Here is a 23019-nt window from a genome sequence, read left to right on the forward strand (position 1 = left end):
GTAAAAAAAGAAAGCACTCACCATGTGAATGGCAGGACTTACACTCCCATTCATTTCCCTCACATTCCTGCTGCTTGCTCTTACTAGCCCTGGCACCTGGGGCGTGGCACTGGTTTTTTGGCTGAGTGACTGAATTAACTCCCCTTCTGTCCCCCTCCTCCACTCAACCTACCTCTTTCCCTCTCCCTGTCTTGTTTACTGTGCTCCCTGACCCTTTTCTGTACTTCAACTGGCTCAACAGGTTAGTGGTATTGTCATGTGGAATCCCGTCAAGCAGAAATGAAGCAAAAGAAAAGCCTATGTGTTAAAAAGAGTCCTTAAGTGGCTTCATTGAACTTGCTGAAATATGACTGAACAAAAAGTGATGGGGAAAATAAGGTTAAGCCAAGTCAACTTGGAGATTATACTTAGCTGCGAAGGTAAGAAAGAAACTGCTGGCACCTGCAGCAAACCATGTACAACAACCCTGAAATGTTTACAGCCAAGCCTACACGAAGGCTGCCAGGGACTCCATAGCAACACAGATCAGGGGACAAGTCTTCTGAGCATTTGGGGCTCTTGTGGGATAATGCAGAGAAAATTTGAAAGTGAAAAAGAAAAATCCAATTTCAAGGGAAGAACTGGGCCTTAACAATGCAGGGTATTACATGAACAAACATTGTGTAAGTCTATAAAAAAAGTCACCACTATCATCTTATCTGACACGCCCATTACTTATAGATAACAACAACATCCCTATTCATTTTTCTAAATATAAGTGTACTATTCATGCCTAATGGATGCATAGCTAAGCTAATGACTCTTCATGATATAACAAGCATCAGTGTATGATATATCACTGCTCTTGTTTTATATTAATCAAGTCACTGAGACACTGATGCCGTGTTTAAGTAGCTACAATGATCCTCATTGCACATTTTTCCTTCAACTTCTTATGTTTATATAAATATTTCGAAAATGGTGCAACAGTCAAACAATGTTATTTCCCCCCGGAATAAATGACGTGTTCTTGTTCTGGTGATTCTGAGGTGCGTAATAAATTGACAAAGTATTAATATTATTATTATAAGAGCCCAGCTGAAAAGTTTTTAGTATTTAATTAATCAGATGTAGCTTTTTCACATCATGTCATTAAAGGATTCATCATCTTCAAATGTAAACGTATTATTTAATGATGCCTAAAATAGTAATACCAAAAATGCCAGCCAATTGCATTTCAATATTGCAATAACCCTTGACATAAGGTGAACCTTCAAGGGGAGATTTGTTGCAGGAGTTGTTTCGAACTTTACGAGCTGGAAAGACTTGTCACAGAAACATTCCTACTGTAGAGTGACAACATGATAACCATGTATGGACAAGGAGGCGGGGTGAAGGTATGTGAGATGAAGTGAACACATCCGGTTGGTGTTACTTCTGTGGCCGGAAACTATTTCTTTACATAAGTCGGCAGATGAGAAAGGCCACACCAAAGGAAATCCAAAACTCATATCAGGTGATAAACAGATGCAAGTAATGTTAAGATAAATCAATGAATTCATGCCATGACTGAAATGCTTCTCAATTTCCCTAAAACACCAATCAAAAACCAAAGATTCCCTCCAAGATCTTATATAATAATATTAACATACACATATCTTGATTATTTGTAAATATTTTTGCCATCATGAATTCTTGATACTTGATGAATGTTATTGTGACAAGTCATGTATTTGCTGTTTCATTATTAATAGAAACCCTCATCTGTGATTAATATCTACTGAAACATTTTGTCATAATTTAAGAGTCATATTTGAATTATATTATTTGAGAACAGCATAAACAGTTTAATATAACTTTACTGTTGATCAATACAGATAACGAAAGCCGAAGGAGTCATAACTAAGTAATAAAAAGAGCTCTGCACACCAGAGTCCTCCTCCTAGAGTGTTTGATCTTCATATTTTATCACAAATAAATACATTTATATTGCACTCATTTAAAGGTGGGGTAGGTACGTTTGAGAAACCGGCTCGAGATACACTTTTTGTTATATTCCATGGAATGCTCTTAACATCCCGATAGCAATGAATATCTTAAGTGCTTTGACAAAAAATCCATAAAAAAATGTCATCTGTGGAAGCCGTAGTACTGTAAAAAGCACAACCAATCATTTTAGCCGGCCCGGCTAAAATAACTGGATGGCCTACCTGCCTGTCAGCCTTCCATCTGTGCACAAACTTATCTCGTGCCCTCATTGGTCATGTGCACGTTCGTGTGTGTTGGAGGAGGGGCTCTATAAGGAAGTAGCAGATTTCTTCCGGCTGTGTATTTTCAAATTCTAGCGCACTCGAGCTGGTTTCTCCAAAATTACCTATTCCACCTTTAATATTAGCTGACAGTGAGGAAGTAGAACAGGTCAAATTACTTTCATTTTGACTGCAGAGCCTGTCATAAATACCAAGCAATTGCAGACATGATGACTCAAATATGCTGAAATCAAAGTCCCACAGTAGTTACTTTACAGCCTGTTGCACAATAGCAGCATTTATAACCGGAGGTGTCATCATTGCATTTAAACACTTGCTGCATTCAGGAAGGATCCTGTCATCATATTCTCGATGAAGACACAGATGAGAATAAGCTCACTTAACAAAGGATGTCTGATATTACTCTAACATTGTGTGACACTGTTGAACTCTAGGAAGCTGCATCAGATTCACAAAGGCATCTTAAATTGGCACCAGAAACAGCATTTTTAGGCAGGATATGACAATTGATATTATCTTTAAACTACTTCGATTTCACACTTCGATGGGCTTGCATAATATTAGAATGACCAAAAGCCAATATTACGTAATTTATATGTTTTTTTAGCTTAACAAACTTGGTTCTGATTGTAATATCCAAGTAAAGGCTGCTTAGGTCCGAGGGTAATCTTACAAGTACTTAAAAATGATGAATCCACTGAAACACTGTGAACAAAAGAAGGGAATAGTTTAATCATAAACTGCTCACAATATCAATCCAGGTTCTCTTTAGAAAGTTGCTCTTGAAGAATGTACTTTGGACCTGGTCCAAGCTACATGTCAGCACACAATTCAGGGTAAAGAACAACCAAAACTGAGAGTGGCTTTTAAGAATCAGTGGTCAGCTTCCCATAGAATTATGATTGAATATGCCAAAGGACAAAAGTGTTTTAAAGTCATTTGAGAAAGTGAAGGTCGGCCCGGCTTTAGTCCGGCTAAGTCATTTGTGTTACCTCAGGCTCAGAGTTTGTGGCATGTAGCTCTTTTAGTCCAGATAATCCTGAAGTGACCAGGAACTACCTCCAGGCATCAGTTTACAACAAACACCCACCACTATCCTGTCTTTACTAAACAGCCCAATGAGTCTCCTGTGAGGGCCGAAGCACCCAGCTACAGGTCAGGTTTGACAACAAAGAAGTGTCATTGGTTGCACTTAACATCCTCACAGCAGTGCAATGGGATAACTGTGTTATTTTGAAGTAAATACAACTAAAATAAATATAATCAAATTCTGTTAGACAATAATCTCTCAGTACGACACATCTGCCTTTGGCTCTGTGTTTACCAGTGGACGCAAAAAATGAAAAAGACACTGGGCTTCACATGAAAGCGTGACTTCAAAAAGCTGAGGAATTCAAACTATTTACAGAAGACAACACACACGCAAGCTCACACACATGCACACTCCCCCAAAAATGCCATGCTTATACACAGACATTAGAATGTGCCAAACTTTTAGAAAACAACCCCAATGAAATCGGGTCTGAACGGTGACCAGAAATGACTCCGATGACTGCTGGTTTACTTTTAAATAAGAGGAGACGACACTCTCATACTAACCATCTACATTATAATACAACAGTTCAACTAAATGTTTGGTGTGCCAACACAGGAGTTTTCTCAGGAAAACTGTGCTGAGGCAACAGGAAGAACAACCTACACACACAAACACACACTCACACTGCATCACCAAGCTGCCATGCTAACAGCATTTAGTTGGAAACTGTAAACGAATCAAATAAACGTTGAATTTTGTTCTCACAGTCTACAAATTATTTGCATAATCTTTTGTGTTATTTCGTTTTTATTTCCATTTCATGCCAAATAGTTTGCCCAACCCACGAGGGATTACAGGACATCGCCATCAAAACAGCTAGTGTGGCTCTGTCTGAAGGCTATAAAATCACTACCAGCACCTATAAAAGTCATTCATTATAGTGTTATTTGTTGTTTGTTGTAGGCAACCAGCTGAGACTCCAGAAAATCCCTGCTCCTATAAAAAAGTCTGGAAAGTGACAAACGTAAAACAGCAAATTTATGTTTTTTTGTGCAGATTAAACAAGCGATACACTTTATTAATGAGCTGTAGAGGAGCTGGTATGCTGATTTCGTTACCTTTGGACCGAGCCAGACTTGTATTTCCCCCCATGTTTTCAGTCTTTGTGCTAAGCTAAGAGGTAGCTTCATTTCTACAGACAGGAGAGTGTTATGAGTCTTTTTATCCGCTAGATGGATTTAGTTTTATCCAAAATGACTAACTATTCCTTTTAAAGTTTGCAAGGTGACATGCAATATATAGCAATGTAAAAGGCTACAAAATAACTAAAAGTAAAATGGTTCAGGGCTCGGTATGTGTCAGGCATAGGCCTACACAAATAGATTTTAAAACTCAAAATAAAACAAGCCAACCTTTGTTTGCAGTTCATTTTTAGCTTGTGGCATCACAGAGGTCTTGTTTTGGAAACCTTGTGGACTGATTTCTGATTGAAGCTGTTGACTCTATTGATAAGAAGGTGTGAATAAACAGATAAAATAGCTGGTGTTGGGTCAACAATTAGTGGAGACGGGGGGGGGTTCATTTGCATCTTGAGGCAGTCAGAAATTCACAGTAGAACAGTAAAGTGTATAACAAAGGACTGGAAATGGCACGACCGAAACAGAATCAATTACAGATTCCCGTCCTCATTTCCCAATCTTCATTTAAGACTTTATTATCCAGGTTTATGACAATGTGTTCCTCAAGCTCACCTTCCAGAGCTGGACTGAGCCTATTGTACACTGTTCAGACATTAATTACATAAGAAGATTTGGCATTAAGACTAAATAAGGGTCTGGAATGTCTACTGCTTAGTCAGAAAACCCCACGGTAAACAGGTAATAAAGTTGGTCAAGAATTAAAGAGTGAAAGTTGTTTTGGCCGCTTTTAGGCTATTTACTGGAAAAAGGAGGAAGAATGTATTTCACCACATTTGGGTTAGACTTCTGTAACAGTTTATTGTCTGGTAAAGTACAAATTGAATCATACATCTCCTGTTGTAAAGACATTTTATTGCTCAAAACTCCACTGCTGCCATAAAAGAATACTTTTACAAGTAGCCGGTCTATAAGGTGGGCAGTTTTTTTTCTGTCGATTAAAGCAGGTTGTGGCTTGCTGAGAAATGAACGTTGTCATCTCGGCCAGTGACGTCTTATTTAACTCATCCAAAAAAGAAAACTTCCAATTTTGCCAAACTCTGATGCATGAAGGAGTGGCAAGAGGGAGACAGACACAATATCACCAAAGCAATACAATGATTAATATAATTAAAGTTTGATTAATTATTGAAATAAAGAAAATTATGATTTATTGAAACACTAAATAGATATTGCGCCTATGACTTCCTTGCCTTTGTTGACTTAAATAAGAGCAAGGTATTAAAGGTTACATTCACAGCCATATTAAAAGGCTTAACAGACGCTAACCTACATAATGTAAGTAAAGCTGTATGCAAATAAAGACCTGGCTCACCTTGACTTGCCTTGACTTGACTTGTCCTGAAGCAGAGATTCTACTGTGTGTGGGGGCTATAAGCAAACATGACCTTACACTATGGCAGGAAAACTTCACACAAGGTTACCATAATGTAGTCAGCAGACCTCCAGTAGCTATAAAGGTTTAATAAAATAACCTGTGGTCTTGTGACCAGCAGTCAGGCTGTAGCTTTTAGGGAATTACCTACCTGTTTTGACAGTTAGATGCAAATTTAAAATCTAAACTAACTTTTCATCAACTTTCAATTGATCCTCATCCAGTTTAAAAATGTAGGTCTACTATTTTAAAGGTAGGTACGTTTGAGAAACCGGCTCGAGATCGCTAGAATTTGAAAATACACAACCGGAGAAAATCTGCCACTTCCTTACAGAGCCCCTCCTCCAACACACACGAACGCGCACATGACCAATGAGGGAACGAGATAAGTTTGTGCACAGATGGAAGGCTGACAGGCAGGTAGGCCATCCAGTTATTTTAGCCGGGCCGGCTAAAATGATTGGTCGTACTTTTTACAGTATTACGGCTTCCACAGATGACATTTTTTTATGGATTTTTTGTCAAAGCACTTAAGATATTCATTGCTATCGGGATGTTAAGAGCATTCCATGGAATATAACAAAAAGTGTATCTCGAGCCGGTTTCTCAAACTTACCTACCGTACCTTTAATTGTTAAACTCATTATATCCTTATTAAATGGTTGTAACATTATTTATCTAACCTAATTAGTTATGTAGACAAAAAATGAATGAGTGAAGCATGTATTTCATAATGTTATTGGAACAACAGAAGATTAATTATTAATAGTAGAAGGAAAACATAGTTTTTTAACCAAAAAACAATAAAGCTGCAATCCAAGCCAGATTTTCTAAATGTTCTAATATGTTTTAAGTTTTCAGTGTGCAATTGACCTTTAGTTTCATGTGAGTTGTTTTAATTGTTCCATGGCAATCAATCAATTACCAGTAGAAGCACAAGTTGCTACTTTTAGGCCCCATTTACACGGGAACACAAACGCAAACGAACCGAATTCGATATAAAAAAAGTCTTCCGTTCACACGGATACGGCTCAATAAACGTGTCCCTTCACATGAGACCGCTCGACCCGCTGGAGACGCTGTAGTACATATGCCGGGCCTGTAAGTGGCGCTGTACTTCCGCCACAAAATACACCAATAGCAGCGAAGAAGACCCCCGAGCATGGTTGCCATGGTTGCCCTTCTGTTTATTCTCCGCGGTGGATTTAGCAACATGTAGTTCATGTAGTTCTCCATGTCCACTTGTTGCTGATGGTTGTGGTAGAGGAGCTGTAGATTTTGCACTAACATCTGTAGCATGGTCAGTAGCAGTAGCTGACTACTGACAGTAGCTACTGACCATGCTACAGCAGTGAGCAGCAGAGGTGGGGAGAGGCGGGCCTATGGCTTCATCTTTATCAGGAAAATTATCGTATAGGACGTACACACGGAGCCGTTTGGCCCCCCAGAGTGTCCCGTTATCATTTTAGGGGTCCCTTTCTGCGGTTCTGTTACGGCCTCGTGTAAACGAACGGGCTATACGAAAGAGAAAAGTAGCGGATACAACCGCTAGTTCCCGTGTAAACAGCACCTTAATGTGAGACATGCTGAAACTTTCCTCGCATATTTGGTACTTATTAGGTTAGGTATTAATCAAAAGAGTTGGTTCAACAACGACGGCTAGAAAGACTACCAACAATGACAGGATGCACGGGAAAAATGACCTGTTTGCTCCAGCATGCCAGTCTGCTGAGGAAGCAGCAGATGACTCAGAAAAAATAAATGAAAACACAGGATATTGAGATACCACAACCGTTGGGCTGTAGGATGGATTGTTTGACTATTTTATATCAAAAGGTATACAGCATTCTTGAAGGTTATGAAATAACTCCCTGTGTGAGCCTCCTCTCAACAACCTTATGATGTAACAGGTTGTATAAATGTCAACAAAAAATGTACTGACAAAGAGATCTTTAGGGGTCCAACATTTTGGACCTGAAAATTATCCATGAGAAACTTTCCCAAAGCCAACATGCATAAAATTAGTACAAATATTACAATTATACACGAAGAGTACAAATGCATTCAGTCAGAACTGCACCTATCAGTCAGTAGATAAATTGTTGATTGACAGAATTGGGGGTTGTTGCTTTATGTGAGGAATACCATTACTTGTAGGGAGATTGCTCTTCCAGCTAATGTTGATTTTGATTGTGTTGGTGTGGAAATCACACTATCTGAGGAAATGTCCCTCACCATGATTTGCCTATATCGACCACCCACCGCTAAGGTGGATTTCTATGACCAGGTAAAACTCCTGCTGAATTCCTGTGACTCCAACAAAGAGCTAATTATTTTAGGAGACTTTAACATAAACTGGAATGACAAACAAAATAGAAAGAACTTCAAACGGATCACGGATAAACACAACTTAATACAACTAATGGATCAACCGACTAGAATAACCAAAACCTCCAAGACTATGATAGATTTAATATTTACTAACAAAGAATAGTTAAAACATACAACTTCCTGACTGGTCTTTCTGACCATAATCTTGTTCTTTTTGCCAGGAAACTCACAAAAAAAAGGTTCATGGCCACACCTAAAACCCCTGCCTTGGGTTCACGCTTCATCCCCAAAAACCTGTAACAACATGTTATGGATGCAGTGAAAATGATTAATTGGGGGGACACTCTGTCCTCTGAAGATATTGGTGAAAACAGTTTATATCTCAAATGAATGATACAATGTGTCCCTTCTCAATGAGAGGGTGCCTTAGGGCAGTGGTTCCCAAACGGTGTGCCGCGGCACACTGGTGTGCCGTGAGGCAAGTCCGGGTGTGCCGTGGGATTTTGTGACAACCATACGTTATTATTGCAATATACAACTACACAAAAATAATTATTTTTTAATTTACTATATCAGTACTTTGTATGCACTCATTTCATAATACAGAGGCAAACTCTATACCTAAAAACAATTCTTTAAAAAAAAATCCTCACAGAACCCCATATTTCGCTGTTAACGCAGTTGCAGGTGGGAATTATAAGACCGTGACACATCGAAGGCTGAAGGACAACATTAAAACAGAGAAACACGCAAGAGGGAAAATTGAGCGCTTTCTTGTGCGGAGCAAACCACCAACCACCAGTGCAGAGACTGCCGACAACCCACCACCGAAAGAAAAGAGGAAAGAAACTGTCAGCAGACAGTATCATGAAAGTTACCTGTCTTATGGCACTGCAGGCGAGCGGCAGATTTTCCCTACAAATAGACGAATCTACTGACATAAGTGGGGCTGCCCAACTTCTGGCAAACGTCAGATATGTTGATGCTGACTCTATCAAAGAGACGTTTTTCTTTTGCAAAGAAATGGAAAGCCATACTACGGGAGAAGAAATATTCAGGGTAACTAATAACTATTTAAAAGAGAACAGTCTGACCTGGAATACGTGCGTCAGTCTTTGCACAGATGCGCGGCAAGCATGACGGGGATAGTGAAAGGATTTATTGCTAAGGTGAGAGCACAAAACCCACATATCGTGACAAACCACTGCATTTTGCATAGAGAGGCATTAGTTGCCAAAACCATGCCCCCGGAGTTGACTGAGGTGCTGAATCAGGCTGTGCAGATGGTGAATTACATCAAATCAAGGCCCCTGAAATCTCGCCTCTTCTCCCAGCTGTGCGCCGAGATGGGAGCCGACCACCAAAGCCTGATCCTCCACAATTTTTAATTTTGTGACCTGTCTGGTTTAAATGAGTGTGTTGCTGCTTTGATGAAGCCTAATTTGATAAAGTTTCAAATTAATTTCTGAAATATTTCGTTAATAAATATTTCATGAGTAATTTAGTTGTCTTTGTCACATTTTATTTGGCATTAGTAAATAATTATGCACATTTACAGATATTTTACATGATATGAGTGATAACACGTGTTATAAGGGCTATTTTGCACAATAGGTGTGCCTTGAGATTTTTACTTGTCCTTTGGTGTGCCTTGGGCACAAAAAGTTTGGGAACCACTGCCTTAGGGACAGGAAGGAACATCATCTTCCCTGGCTGAATCTACAGTGCAGGAATTTAATGAAATCTAGAGACCAACTATTAAAGCAGAGCTTGAAATCCGGACTATCCACTGACAGACAGAAATTCACTCATGCTCGTAACAAAGTAACACAAACAATAAGACAGGCCAAAGCAAACCTTTTCATTAACATAATTGAAGGTGCGAAAGGTAACGGTAAAAAAGTTTGGCAAATCTTAAAGCTCCCATGTCATGCTTTTCCGGTTATTACCCGTCCCCTTGTGTGTTATGAAGGTTTTTATGCATGTAAACGGTGTGCAGAGTCAAAACCCTCAAAGTACACCCTGTAGCGAGTAAAACTCTAACACAGAAAATACCTCCCCAAAACGCCTCGTTGGAGATACGTCACTGCCCATTTGAGTCTTCCATTTAGTTCCGGGTACCGCCTGATGTCATGCGGTACCCGGAACGAAATGGACCAATCCCGAAGAGCTATGGCCACACCAGCAGCGGCGTGTTCCTCCTCCAGAGGTTCGAAGAACCGGCATTTCACAGACGAAAGCTTCCAAAAACATTGCCCAGTTTGAGGCCGGATATGCACAGCTTGTTTGGACCGTTTGGAGCAGGGGAAGATCTGGGTATACAACCTGTAAGTTTGCATTGTTATTTGTGTATTTATCAAACAAGACTGTTTAAATGTGTAAACTGTGTTGGACTGCTAAGCCATTGACACAGTGCTAACTGTGCTAACTAAGTTGCTAGAGTTTCCATATATCAACTCTAATATCAGCAGATGGCCTTGCATACATGTATCTCATAGCAGGAGAATGTCTGCATTCACACACAAAATACCTATTGACAGTATACTGCGGGTGATTTGCCGGTCAGTCGCGAAACGTAATTACATTATAGCTGGCGTAGCGATCTAACACACGGAGCTTGAGCTAGTTTTGGTCAGAAAAACATTTTTGTGATGCTACGTTGCTAGCGTTTAAATATATCAACTACAATGTCAGCAGATGGCCTTACATGTTTGTCATGGCAGGAGAATGTCTGCAGTCACACACACGGAATACTCATACAGTATACTCCGGTTTACCGTACATTGTGACCGTACATATACTGCATGTAGCTAACGAGGCTAGCTGTATGCTAGCGCAAAACAATGTATTCATGCAAGTTACATTGTATGGTAGCAGAATACCCGTATACGATTGCAATTATAAACACGTTATTGCTAGCCTAATATGAACCACTAGCTTTTGTTCATAGTAGTTTTATTACACTGCATTATAGTTGCCTTTCCTCCAAGCTAACGTTCATATCGTGTTAGCTACCAAGGTAAACAAAGCTAGGTTAGCATATTAGCAGGCAAGCTGTTCATTACACAACTACTACTAACGAATCTAAAACAACTAAGTTTCTCTAATATTTTGTGATTTGCATTTGATTTCGTCCAGCCAGATCCTGGCGGACAATCCATGACGGGGAAGGGATTCTACTACTACTGAGGCCTCGTGCTAAAAGGCACCGCACCGCACCGGCTGTGCGCAGGCAAGAGGAGGAGGAATGGATGATATACCGTGTATATATGTATATTTATGTTCATTTTGTACATTTCTAAAAATAAAGTTTAATGGAAATACTTAGTAGGCCTATCCTTTCTTCCCTGAATTCATATATAGCAAACCATGATTTGATTTCTCATCAAACAGTAGTAGTTTATAACGGGTAAAAATAACTTACTCTTTGTTATGAGAGTAGCTCGTAGGCCACAACGGAAAGACAAGGAGACATACACGAGTTTACAAAACCACGGCACATTTATTGTGGTAAATGCAATGATAGGTGGTTGAGAGGATCGCAGAGTTAGTCTTCCTGCAGCCGCTTTGGAGAGAGACTGGGGCCGTAGTGTCCGGAGGTGTCCGTGATCGTGCTGATTAGCTTCTTCAGCTCCACCCCATCGTAAGACAAAGGCCCTGGGGCCGTCACACTCTTCTATAACAACAGTTAAAAATATATATGTATATAAAATATACCGCTGTACCGACGCCATGATAAGACTGATGTTACGCTGAGAGCAGCCGGGAAAAGCACTGACATGGGCGCAGCCTCTCTGGTGGTTGACTAATCAGAACGAGTGGCCGAGCTGACCAATCGGAGCACACTAGGCTCACAGGGAGGGGGGGGCAAGAGCTCCAACGAGTCGTTTAGTGGAGAAAGTGAATACTGCTGAATACACATGCTTGACAGAGATGCTGTATGCGAAACCAATGTGAGTTTGGAAAATTGCACAGTATAAATCTATTTTAGTATACCTCAACAATGTAATTATGATCAGTGGAAATGGCCATGACATGGGCCCTTTAAATAAACTATTAGGTAAACATACCAAACAGGAAAATAATGTTCTAGAATTAAAAATCAATGATGCCCTGATAAAAGACCCTGCAGTGTTGGCCAACTCTCTAAATGAGTATTTCATAAATAGTGCTCTGGACATTACAAAGCTCTTCCCGCCATCTGAGGTCTCACCTAGCCCGACTGTGGATACACACCCCGTTTTTGACCTGGAGGAAATCACAGAGGTTGAGGTAAAACATATATTCTTAGGGTTAAGAGGTTCTAAGGCTAGGGATGCAGATGATTTAGACACCAACTTTATAAAAACACATATCGACGGTCTAATAAAACCAATTAGTATGCTAGTAAATCAATCTATTAGCACGAGGGAAGTTCCATCATCCTGGAAGGTGGCCACGGTGACACCGATCTTTAAATCTGGGGATAAGGCAATGATGTCCAATTACAGACCAATCAGCATCCTCCCCTATGTCTCTAATGGCGCAGTTCCACTGCAGCGCGGAGCTCACTTTAAGCGTGCCGTGTCGTGCCGTCCCCTTTTTTGGTTGTGCTTCCACTAGGCCTAGTTCCGGCGCGGCACGGCGCGGGGCCACTTTTTCACCTCTTTTCTGGCCCTAGAAAATTGTGGTTCTATCGGGGCCAACAAACAGGGCTGAGTCGGGCTGAGTATGCTAAACTAGAGAGAGGAGCGCTGGCAAGAGGGCTAGAACTACAACAAGATGGACATATTTGACCGTGATTTAATTGTAATACACGTTTCAAAATGATGCCGAAGTAACAACATACTGATACCGGTTAGTAAAAACCATGAATTAATGCTTTGTTAAGTCTGCAGACAGACGGCAGGCGAAAAACCTTTTAAAATGCGTGTTTTTCTAGATGGAGATTGGCTAAGCTAACGCAGTATATGCTCTGACCGTCCACACTCACAACAACGGCCTATACAGACATAAATAAAGCAGCGACTGTATTCACCATGACACAGGCAGTCTGTGGTGTGTACTTGTTTAACTTTTGTCGAGTTTCTGAACATATATAAGGAGCTGTGAGCTCTGAGTGCTAACAGCTAACGGCTGTGTTGTGTTTCTGGACTTCTCATTGAAGATGACGTCACGGCTCCGCCTACACTGCGTTACTATAGTAACTACCCCAGTTCCTAAACTGTAATGGAAGCGCAGCATGAAGTGAGTCGGCCCTGTTAAGGCTCAACGCGGCCAAGCCGTACCGAGCCGTACCGAGTGTGGCCGAGGCCGACCGTGTAGTGGAAATGCGCCATAAGATAGCTGAGAAATGGGTGTCAAAACTAATCACCAAACACTTAGATAAAGGTTTCGCTCCACTCCACCCAATGCAGTTTGGTTTTCGTGCTCACCACTCCACTGAGACAGCTAATGTGTCTTTGTGGAAAAGGTTAAATGTATGTTGGACACGAGCCCATATGTAGGTGCTGTCTTCCTTGATCTCAGGAAGGCATTTGACACAGTTGACTACCAAGTTCTCCTTACAAAGCTGACATATTTCAATTTTTCAGCAGATTCAATACAGTGGGTTAAGTCTTATTTATCGAACAGAAAACAGTGTGTTTTGGTCAACGGAGCCACATCCCCCTACCTTGTGAACCCTGTTGGGGTTCCACAAGGTTCCATTCTTGGACCATTACTGTTTTCTCTGTACATTAATGACTTGCCGAATGTATGTCCTGAGTTGAATGTGCAAATGTATGCCGATGATGCGGTCATCTTTGTACATGGGAAAAACACTGAAATTATCTCATCCTGTCTCTCAAATGCTTTGGACAAGGTTCAACACTGGCTGAACAACATTTGCTTACAGTTAAATGCAAAAAAAACAGTATGCATGATGTTCAGTAAACGACCAGTCAAAATCGAAGGATCTAATGTGTTTTTAAACGGATCAGAAATAGAACTAGTCCCCCACTTCAAGTATCTTGGAGTCATAATGGACTCGAACTTGACTTTTAAGAAACATATTAAGAAAGTATCCAATACCATTAAATTCAACTTGCAACATTTTAAACAAATTAGACCTTTCTTAACTGTCAATGGTGCAAAGTCATACCTCCACTGTATGATTCTATCCCACATTGAATACTGTTTCACAAACTGGTCGTTTGCTTGTGCCACAAGAGAGCTATCAAGGTGTTTGACCGAAAGCCAAATTCATACCACCACTGTACCATCCTTGAAAAACACAATTTCTTGAGTTTTGACCATTTTAAGTCTTTTAAAAGTATGTGTTTTTTTATAAATGTTTACATGGACTGGCCCCCCCTCCCTTAGGGGAATTCATCCACAAAAAACACACTGGACGCTGCACTAGGTCAGAAACCAGAGGAGACTGTGAAGTCCACCGTAGACGGACAACTTTTGGACAAAATGTCCTCTCCATTAAAGGCAGCTCATTCTGGAATAGCCTCCCAACTGAGATACGGGATTGTCCCACTCTCAATATTTTTAAAGGACAACTTAAAGAATGGTTGAGAAACAAACAGACGTGTAATCACCGCTAAATGCACTTTTATACAGGGGTATCTCCGATTGCACTTTATGTAGCTCTTTTATCTTCTCCTGCAATTTATATATCGTAGCTGCTACATTGTACTGCCATGCAGTAAATGCTTGTGTATGCTGCTCTTGCTCTTCCTGCATATCATGTATTTATTTTTGCTATGTATATAAATGTCATGTTCTTGTTGTATGTGACGGGACTACGGATGGAAATTAGCTCAAAGCTAAAATCCGGCTCATTTACACTTGTAAGCATTATTTTGTTTTAAAGTGTTCATCAATGTGCACTGTCCCGGTTCAAATAAACGATTAAATGAAATGAAAATGAAATGAAGCATATTTTAGTACATACAAAACAATACACAACCACAACATTCAGCCTTCGAAAAGAGTTAAATAAACTCTCTCTAAAGCTCTCTGGCACAGTATCAACAAAAACTGAATATGATAAGCTTCACAAAGGGAGGGCATATTGTCAAGCTTGTGTATTAGATTACATGAAGCTGGTCCCCTTGTTTCTGGAATGTCAGGATGAAGCACCATACTGTTACAAAAATGTTATTTGACTATGTTTAAAACAGAACAAATCTTATCAATTAAACATGTTTTTAAAACATTTTTATTTTATTAATTTTTTTGTTATGGTACAAAATGTCTTCGTCATAGTTGTGGCTTCCTATAGGCAGGTATAGAAGTGATAGTACATTTGCTTAGCTTTTAGTATAGAAACATATTTGTTTTCCTAAGAAGAATTATAATACATTAGAGTTTAAAAGGTCACACTTACTTTAAGGTGCCACCTTTCCCTGCTTCTGAGCCAAATAAGTTGGCATTTTGTAACCCGATGTGTATAGTCCATTTACAAGCTGCTGACCCACTAACTGCTGCTCCTCATCTGCCAATGGAAAGACTCCTGCCGGCCAAGACTCACCACCTTCAATAATTAATGTCTTAGTTCAGAATAATCTTGCTCTGGAGTGAAACACAAGGGCTGGATGTTAGATTTCGCAGGTGTTTTGGGCTTTTCACATGAGAGTGTAAGAAATCCTCTATCATGGTCTCTTGCACTCCCCCTTTCAACTGACAGGCCACTCAGAATAACCAGATACATCTTATAAAAATCATATTTTCCATTTAATTTGGCCTGTACAACAACATCATCTGCAGGTGTCCTAAACTGAACTATAAGTTATTCCTAAAACAGCAACATGAGAACAGAGACCGTGGAAACTTGTTTCACCTCGTAGTTTTTCTAAGTGATACCTCTGAACAGCTGATATGTGTTTCTGGCTGCTTCAGGGTAAGCAAAGATCTGCTTATATTTCAAGAGCACAGTTGACCTGCTAACCTAAAATAGGCCAAGCAGGAAAAGTTGATCTGCACCTCTCAGGAAAAGAGTGTGTTTGGTGAAGACGATAAACTGGGCCACGCACTAGCAGTATTTAAGAGGTTTTATGGGTTTGCTGATAACTTCATTACAGATAATAAAATCAATCAAAGTGTGGAATATAGGTGATAGTGTACGAAAAACACTGTTCCACACTGCATGTTCAACATATGTTGTCCAAGGATGATAAGTCTCTTCTGGTAAAGCAAAAAACGTCGATACATTTAGAAGAAAAATGTATTAATAATAGCACAAAAATAGCAGTACGAGTATCAAGATATTATCATATGGCTTTGAAATCAACTCTAAAATGTGTGGTGTTTTCCCAGAATATTTAACAATTTATTTTACACTATGTTGATATTTTTATTATAATGAATGATTTGGGGGAATATGTACACATTTCTAATACTTTTACCACGGCAACATTTGTTGGAGCGTATCTACATATGACATTTTATTAACAAATGAAAGAACTAAAGATGCAAGAATTTGGTAAATAATGCAATGCTTTTGAGTAAATGTCCCAATTAACATACAATTGACACTTCAGTGGTACAGCTTCAACAGGTAAAACTACTCATGTATTGATTTGCCGCGGCCAAAACAAAGTCACAAGTGTGCAGTAAATACCAGAGGAGGTGATATTATGACCTGAGCCTGATTAGTCTTTTTTCTGATGTTTGTCGAGTGTTAATGATTCATCAAAGAGATTTAGAAGAAGTTAAGTAAGTTGTGAGTTATTTGCATCACAAACACACGCACATTCAATCTATCAGCACCTTACCCCACACCTGAATACTAGATATACACATCGAGTATCACTATTTATGTTTTACCTTCAACTCAATAAATAATAACATGTTTTTTTTATTGTAACTGATATGCCGTCACAAATTCACAAACAACATACTGCAGGATTAAACTAAGAAGACTTAAATACAATAATAAATCCTTATGTGTGGAGTGCACGAAAGGATCCGTATCATATTCACACTCAAATGTTGTCCTTCTTTAGATGCATCAAGAATTCAGCTGTATGAGGCTTTGTTAAAATGTTGATAACATTACCATACTGGACTGGAGACTCCATCTCAAAACTTGATGAAATAAAATGCTACAGGAGCAGGGAACGAATGAGGGAATGAACCAAAAAGGAAACAGGTTAACAAAAAAGTTATTGCGCCATAATACACATTTGACTATTCTCCTGGGCTTAGCACCTGAGCACCAGTTGAAACAATGTACAGCACACACACTTTGCAACATTCGGACACCCCGAGGAGCCTGAGGGGCCACAACCAAGGAGTTAATATTAAGGATCCTCTGAGTTTTGAGGTAGGCTTTATTGCCAGTATGAAGATTAACAGTAGATTCTCCTACAGATAGTATCTGACCTTATTTGATCCATTCTTATGGGACTCATATTGGTGTCTATTAACTGATTTACTGAACGTAAATGTCAAGCCTGGTCATGAGGTCGCTTCCTCTGTGACAGCTGATAACACAGAATAACTGAGAAAAAGTTATAATCTGAAGTATCAGAAAGATGTTGGGGTTGATTAAAAAAAGGTGAAGACACTGTAATGTAAAAATAATACAGTTAAATGTGTCAGTTATCAATGTAAGTAACGTCAGTAAGAGAGAATATATGTATACTTTTTTGTTGTAAGAACAGATTTGAGTTCAGAGTCCATATGTAGGTTTGTTTAAAGCAGACTATAACCCAATGCCACAGCAGATTAATAAACTCTGAATACACGTTTCTTTATTTTCAGAGTTTTCCCTCTACAGTATCTTTTCTTTCATCATCAGATATCAACAAGCTTTCAAAGCAATCAAGTATTTTTAAGCGCATGCCGCTAAGTTTGCTTAACACAGCAGAGTCAATATTAATAGAGTGCTATTTAAGCCCAGGTTTACACACAGGGCAGCCAGGGGGTTAATGATTGACCGGACTTTGAAAAAACAAAACTATGTTGAGATCTTGAGTCTTATAATTGTTAACCAGGATTGATAGAATTTATGGGAAAGCCATAACAATCTTTACCTTTGATGTGAAACTGGTAGGAAGACATTTTAAGACGTTCATTAACCCGATGTCCTTTACCCACCACAAAAGGTAGTGTGACCAGCATTCCTGTCCCGAGTGCCATTTTACAGTTTTTCCTTGGAATTCCCTAAACTACCCGATTGCAAAAAATATGTATTCCTCATCATGTTGGGCTGTCCAATGGAGCTTCTGAAAACTGACAAAAAAATCTAATTATATTAAGTTTGAATCGAGAATTCTTCCTTTAGTATCTGGGTGTGACAGTAATAATGATTTTAAGAATTAAATGGATGAAGGGGTTATTTTTTTTTCAACCAAATCTCAAAGAATAAAAGGTGAGAGTTGGCTTTGTCGGCAAGATGTAAAACTCACTTTGCCTCTTACACACAGCCGAGTCGACTGTGCTGACACAAATACACAATAGTGTGATTATTAATCAAACAATGTAGGCTAAACTATTTAACAAAAGGAATTTCAGCTGAATTATGTGGTGCACAAGAAATGATAAGGGTCTACAGTACAACTTTCTGATGAGTCACAAGTAGGGCGGTGCAATTAATCGTATTTTAATCGCAATTACGATTTGGCCTGCCACAATTACGAAAACAACATAATCGAAAAGAACGATTATTTTGCTTTGCTAGGTTGTGACCGTGCACTGCAACATATTTGATCTAATTTATTTTGGTCTAATTTATTTGTATTTATCATATTTATATATGATTAGTAGCTGGTGGAAGTGCGCTCCAAAATATTTGTTGATCTTGTTTATTGGTATTTATTATTTTGATATTATTTATTTAAAGTTTTTCAGTTGAATTATACATTCAGGGTAATCAACAGTTAAAAAGATACTGTTCAAATTATTATTTGTATTTGTTTTAAAGTTCAATAAATGGATGTTTTCAAAGTCAATGAATAATCGTAGTTAATAATCGTGATATCAATTATTGACCAAAATAATCGTGATTATGATTTTTGCCATAATCGCACAGCCCTAGTCACAAGTAAAACTGAATAAATCAATACATAGTCAAGTAAATAAAATCGCTGTGCATACATCAGCTCGGTCACAAGGCCAGTACAAGGTATTACATTTTATTTAACGAAAAGAAAAGGACATAAGATAGTAGCTTCAAAACTCCAGCTGCTACGTTGATTTGATTAATGTAGATACTGGATACTAGATACTGCATGCAAAAAACAATTTCTTCATCTAACTAAATAGATGTATAAAAAAAGCTTCGGAGACATCTTTGTCTTGTACTTTTCCCATTGTTATAATGTAAAGGAAAGAAAATGAAAAAAGATGCAGCAGCCAAACAGCAACTCTGATGCAGATTGGTGTGAAGAGGCTCCGACCTCAAAGCACAACGGCCTCCCAGACAGACCTGGAAGTTATAAGACCAGGCAATGAGAAGAAGGCAGAAGCTACTACCCAGAAAACCCTGGAGGAGCAGGCTGGTAAACACAGTGAGGTACAAGAGGCTCTCCGCTGTGAACATGAGGAGCTCAAAGCCAAACTCTGCACGAGTGAGGCGCTTAAAGAAAGGCATGAGGTGATAGTGGAGGAGGAACTTCAGAAAATCAAAGCCTCCAACCTCACACTGATTGAGCTGCAGAAGCTGAACGCAGAGACGATGGCTGTACTGGAAAGAGCAGAGGAGGAGAAGTCCTCACTTAAGCAGATGCTGAAAAAAGAGGACATTGCTCAGAGGTAAACTTCTTTGCAAACCAGCCGGGAGGAAGGCAGTCCATCATGAAGAAAGCATTGGACAACAAGTCAAAATAGAAGAAAGGTAGCTGGCCTGCAGGCTGTTCATTTGTGGCAGAACCAGGATGAAAGACAGCAAATAAAACCTGCCTCTTGACTTTATTCTGCTAAATGTCAAATAAAAAAGCATTAACAAATGTCAGTGACTTGTCATATCTTAAGAGAGAGGAAATGATCTATATTCAACAAGGTTATTGGGCAAAATCTGAATTATCTTTCAAATTAAACCCCTGATGGTAAGGCATCATCTGTGAATATAGAGAGGATATACATTTGGAGGTAAATACAGTCAGAAAAAACATGACAACTTCGTTTAATGAAAGGAGAATACAAATAGGCTATTCTCTTTTTTTATTGTAAAAGGTTATTAGGCATTATCTGAATAATTTACAAAACTCTTGGTGGTAGGACTTAATGTGTGCAATATGGTGTCATAACTGTTTTTAATTAATAACATTTTTAAGTTGCACTATAGTAGAGTATGTATCAACATTGGTCGAAGAAATACTCAGGTCCTTTACTTAAGTAAAAGTACAATTACTATGGTCTTAAAATACTACTGGTAAAAGTCAGATCAAATACGGCCCGTCTCCTGAGTGTCAAAATCGTACACGTGATGCATCCTGGGATATTGGTATGTTTGGCACGATGTGACGAGCAGGAGAACTCTGCTTTCTTGTCTAATTTAGCATGCACTAAAGAATGTATCGCACCGATGGCCTATTCACATAACCCACAGAAAATAGAGAGTGCTTTTTAGCTGGCGGAGAAAAGGTAAACTGGTCTGACCGGTGTGCATGCAGCTGCTGAGGGCTCCAGTTTATAAAAAAAAAAAAAAAAAAAAAAAAAAGACACCTTCACCTTGTCCCAAGAAACCTCCAAGAGTACAAGCTGAAGGACGCATTATGCATATTTGTAGGCGCTCAAAAAGTTAAAACAGAACTTTTATCAGCAGGCATGTGGCAGGAGGCAGTTTATAGATGAATGACTCTGAGGGGGTTGACCGCCCCCCCCATGAACAGTTACCACCAGGTAGGTAAGTAAGTTACACACACATTCACACACTTAAAATAAAGTGGGCACTTAAACTAGAGCTAAAACCCAGAAGAGAGTAATATGAAAAAAGCTGTTCTTACCTTTTGAGTACAAGGATCTGGGAGAATTCAGGTCGAGGTCCCCGCTGAAAAGGGAGATAAAGTCAGAGGGCATTGCAATCCCTCAGACTGAGGAAACCGGACACCCACAAGTCAGATAGCGTCGCTGGGCGATATTGTTGTCTCTCTGACTGCCAGAAACCTTCAACTTTGTGTTCAGAAAACTGCAGTGACTAAGTTGATCCTGTCGCTGTGGCTGGTAGACCGTCTCTGCTGTCACTTCGCTCGTGAATCCCCCCCTAGGTCCGCCCACGACGCGTGTTGTTGTCAGCAGACAGGGAGCTACGCCCACACATCTGACGCAATACGTAAAAACCACGTCGGGATTATGTATAGGTAAAAGATAACTATGATGAAGCATCATGAATTTTAATAATCCTCATTACTTATTTAATCAGCATTTTATTTCTTAAAATAAATATTTTTTTAATTATTTTAATATGTTTAGATGAATTTCCCTATATGTTACCGGTTTTAAATGCAGTGATGGATAGTAACAAAGTACATTTACTCAAGTACTGTACTTAAGTACAATTTTTTGTTACTTGTACTTTACCTGAGTATATGCTCAGTTTATGCTACTTTATACTTCTACTGTACTACATTTTAGAAATCAATATTGTACTTTTTACTTAATTACATTTATTTTACTTGTTAATAGTTACTTTTTAGGTTTAGATGATTAGCTAAAACAAAACAATCTAAATACATTATTAAATAAACTTTAGCATATATTCATAGGTTAAGATATCCAGCAGCAGTATATCAAGTTATCCAAATTAGCTATATATTTACCAGCTGTGATAAAAATACATGAATAATCAGAATGGTAACCCACTAAGTCAATATACAGTTTATGATACAGTATACTGACATAGGCCATTACACATAGGGAGTACTTTTAATTTTTGTATTTTAAGTATATTTTGATGCCGATACTTTTGTACTTTTACTTACAGTAAGTACGATTTTGAATGCAGGACTTTTACTTGTAACAGTACTTTTAAAATGTAGTATTGCTCATTTTACTCAAGTAAAAAATCTGTGTACTTCTTCCACCACTGTTTAAATGTAAGAGTCTGTTTTTGTCATTGGCATTCTATCTACCCCATATGAGATTACCTCTTTACTTTGCTTCCTTTTTAATTATATAGCATGTTATTTCCTTTATTTTAACTTCACCTGCATTAACTTATTTCTCTACTTCACATCTTACTTACTTGTATAACGGTTTATTTTATTTGCAGGATTTATATGTTCTGTGCAACAACAACACATATTATCAAATGTATGTATATTTGAATATATAATTTTTCTGAATTATTGATCTGCAATGTTGTATGTCCAACACTTTTTGAATCTATGCACAGTGTCCAGCACTTTACCACATAGTGTTGCAGCTGGAATTGTATGGTCATTCGACCTTTTTTCTATTTACAGCGTATGTTCATCAAAAATCACATGCAAACAAGATCAACAACAATGGTTGATATTGGATGATAATGATAATTGGACATACTTCATAATAGTAAAGCATTGCAATTAAACGCCACAGGTACAGAAGCAACAGACTGAAATGGTAAAAGGTCATTCAACCACACCTTCCAATAAATATCAAGTGCTTAGTAATGTTTATGGTTCACAGATCTCTAGATCATATTACACATTAATATCTATTTTGACTATATACATACAGCTAAATGGTGTCTTGTTGAATCTGATAACACCTAAAGGTAGTGGCATTGTATTCCTGAACTTAAATGTTTGTATCATTTCTGTTTTAAGCAGCCACCTTTTGTTTGTGAGTGCTAGGTTGTAAGATATATCTCTTACTCATAATAGGGATTGAGCACTGGTATAGATTACTTAGATTTATTTAAATATAATGTTTCAA

The 23019-nt window shown here is 38.7% G+C and overlaps 1 protein-coding gene across 4 annotated transcripts in view; it reads right to left on the reverse strand.

The window, feature by feature from the left end:
* The window catches only part of nfat5b (nuclear factor of activated T cells 5b), a 40046-nt gene extending 18866 nt beyond the window's left edge, over nt 1-21180 (reverse strand). For 2 of the 4 annotated variants that reach the window (XM_034116390.1, XM_034116393.1), the window contains exon 1: nt 21108-21180. In XM_034116390.1, coding sequence (XP_033972281.1) covers nt 21108-21180 — 73 coding nt within the window. Of the gene's footprint in view, nt 1-21; nt 62-21107 lie in introns of those variants that run through there. The other 2 variants (XM_034116395.1, XM_034116394.1) reach the window with 2 other exon arrangements.
* Between the last annotated feature and the right edge of the window lie 1839 nt (nt 21181-23019).

Source organism: Trematomus bernacchii, unplaced genomic scaffold (genome assembly GCF_902827165.1).
Source record: "Trematomus bernacchii unplaced genomic scaffold, fTreBer1.1, whole genome shotgun sequence".
Lineage (NCBI taxonomy): Eukaryota > Metazoa > Chordata > Actinopteri > Perciformes > Nototheniidae > Trematomus > Trematomus bernacchii.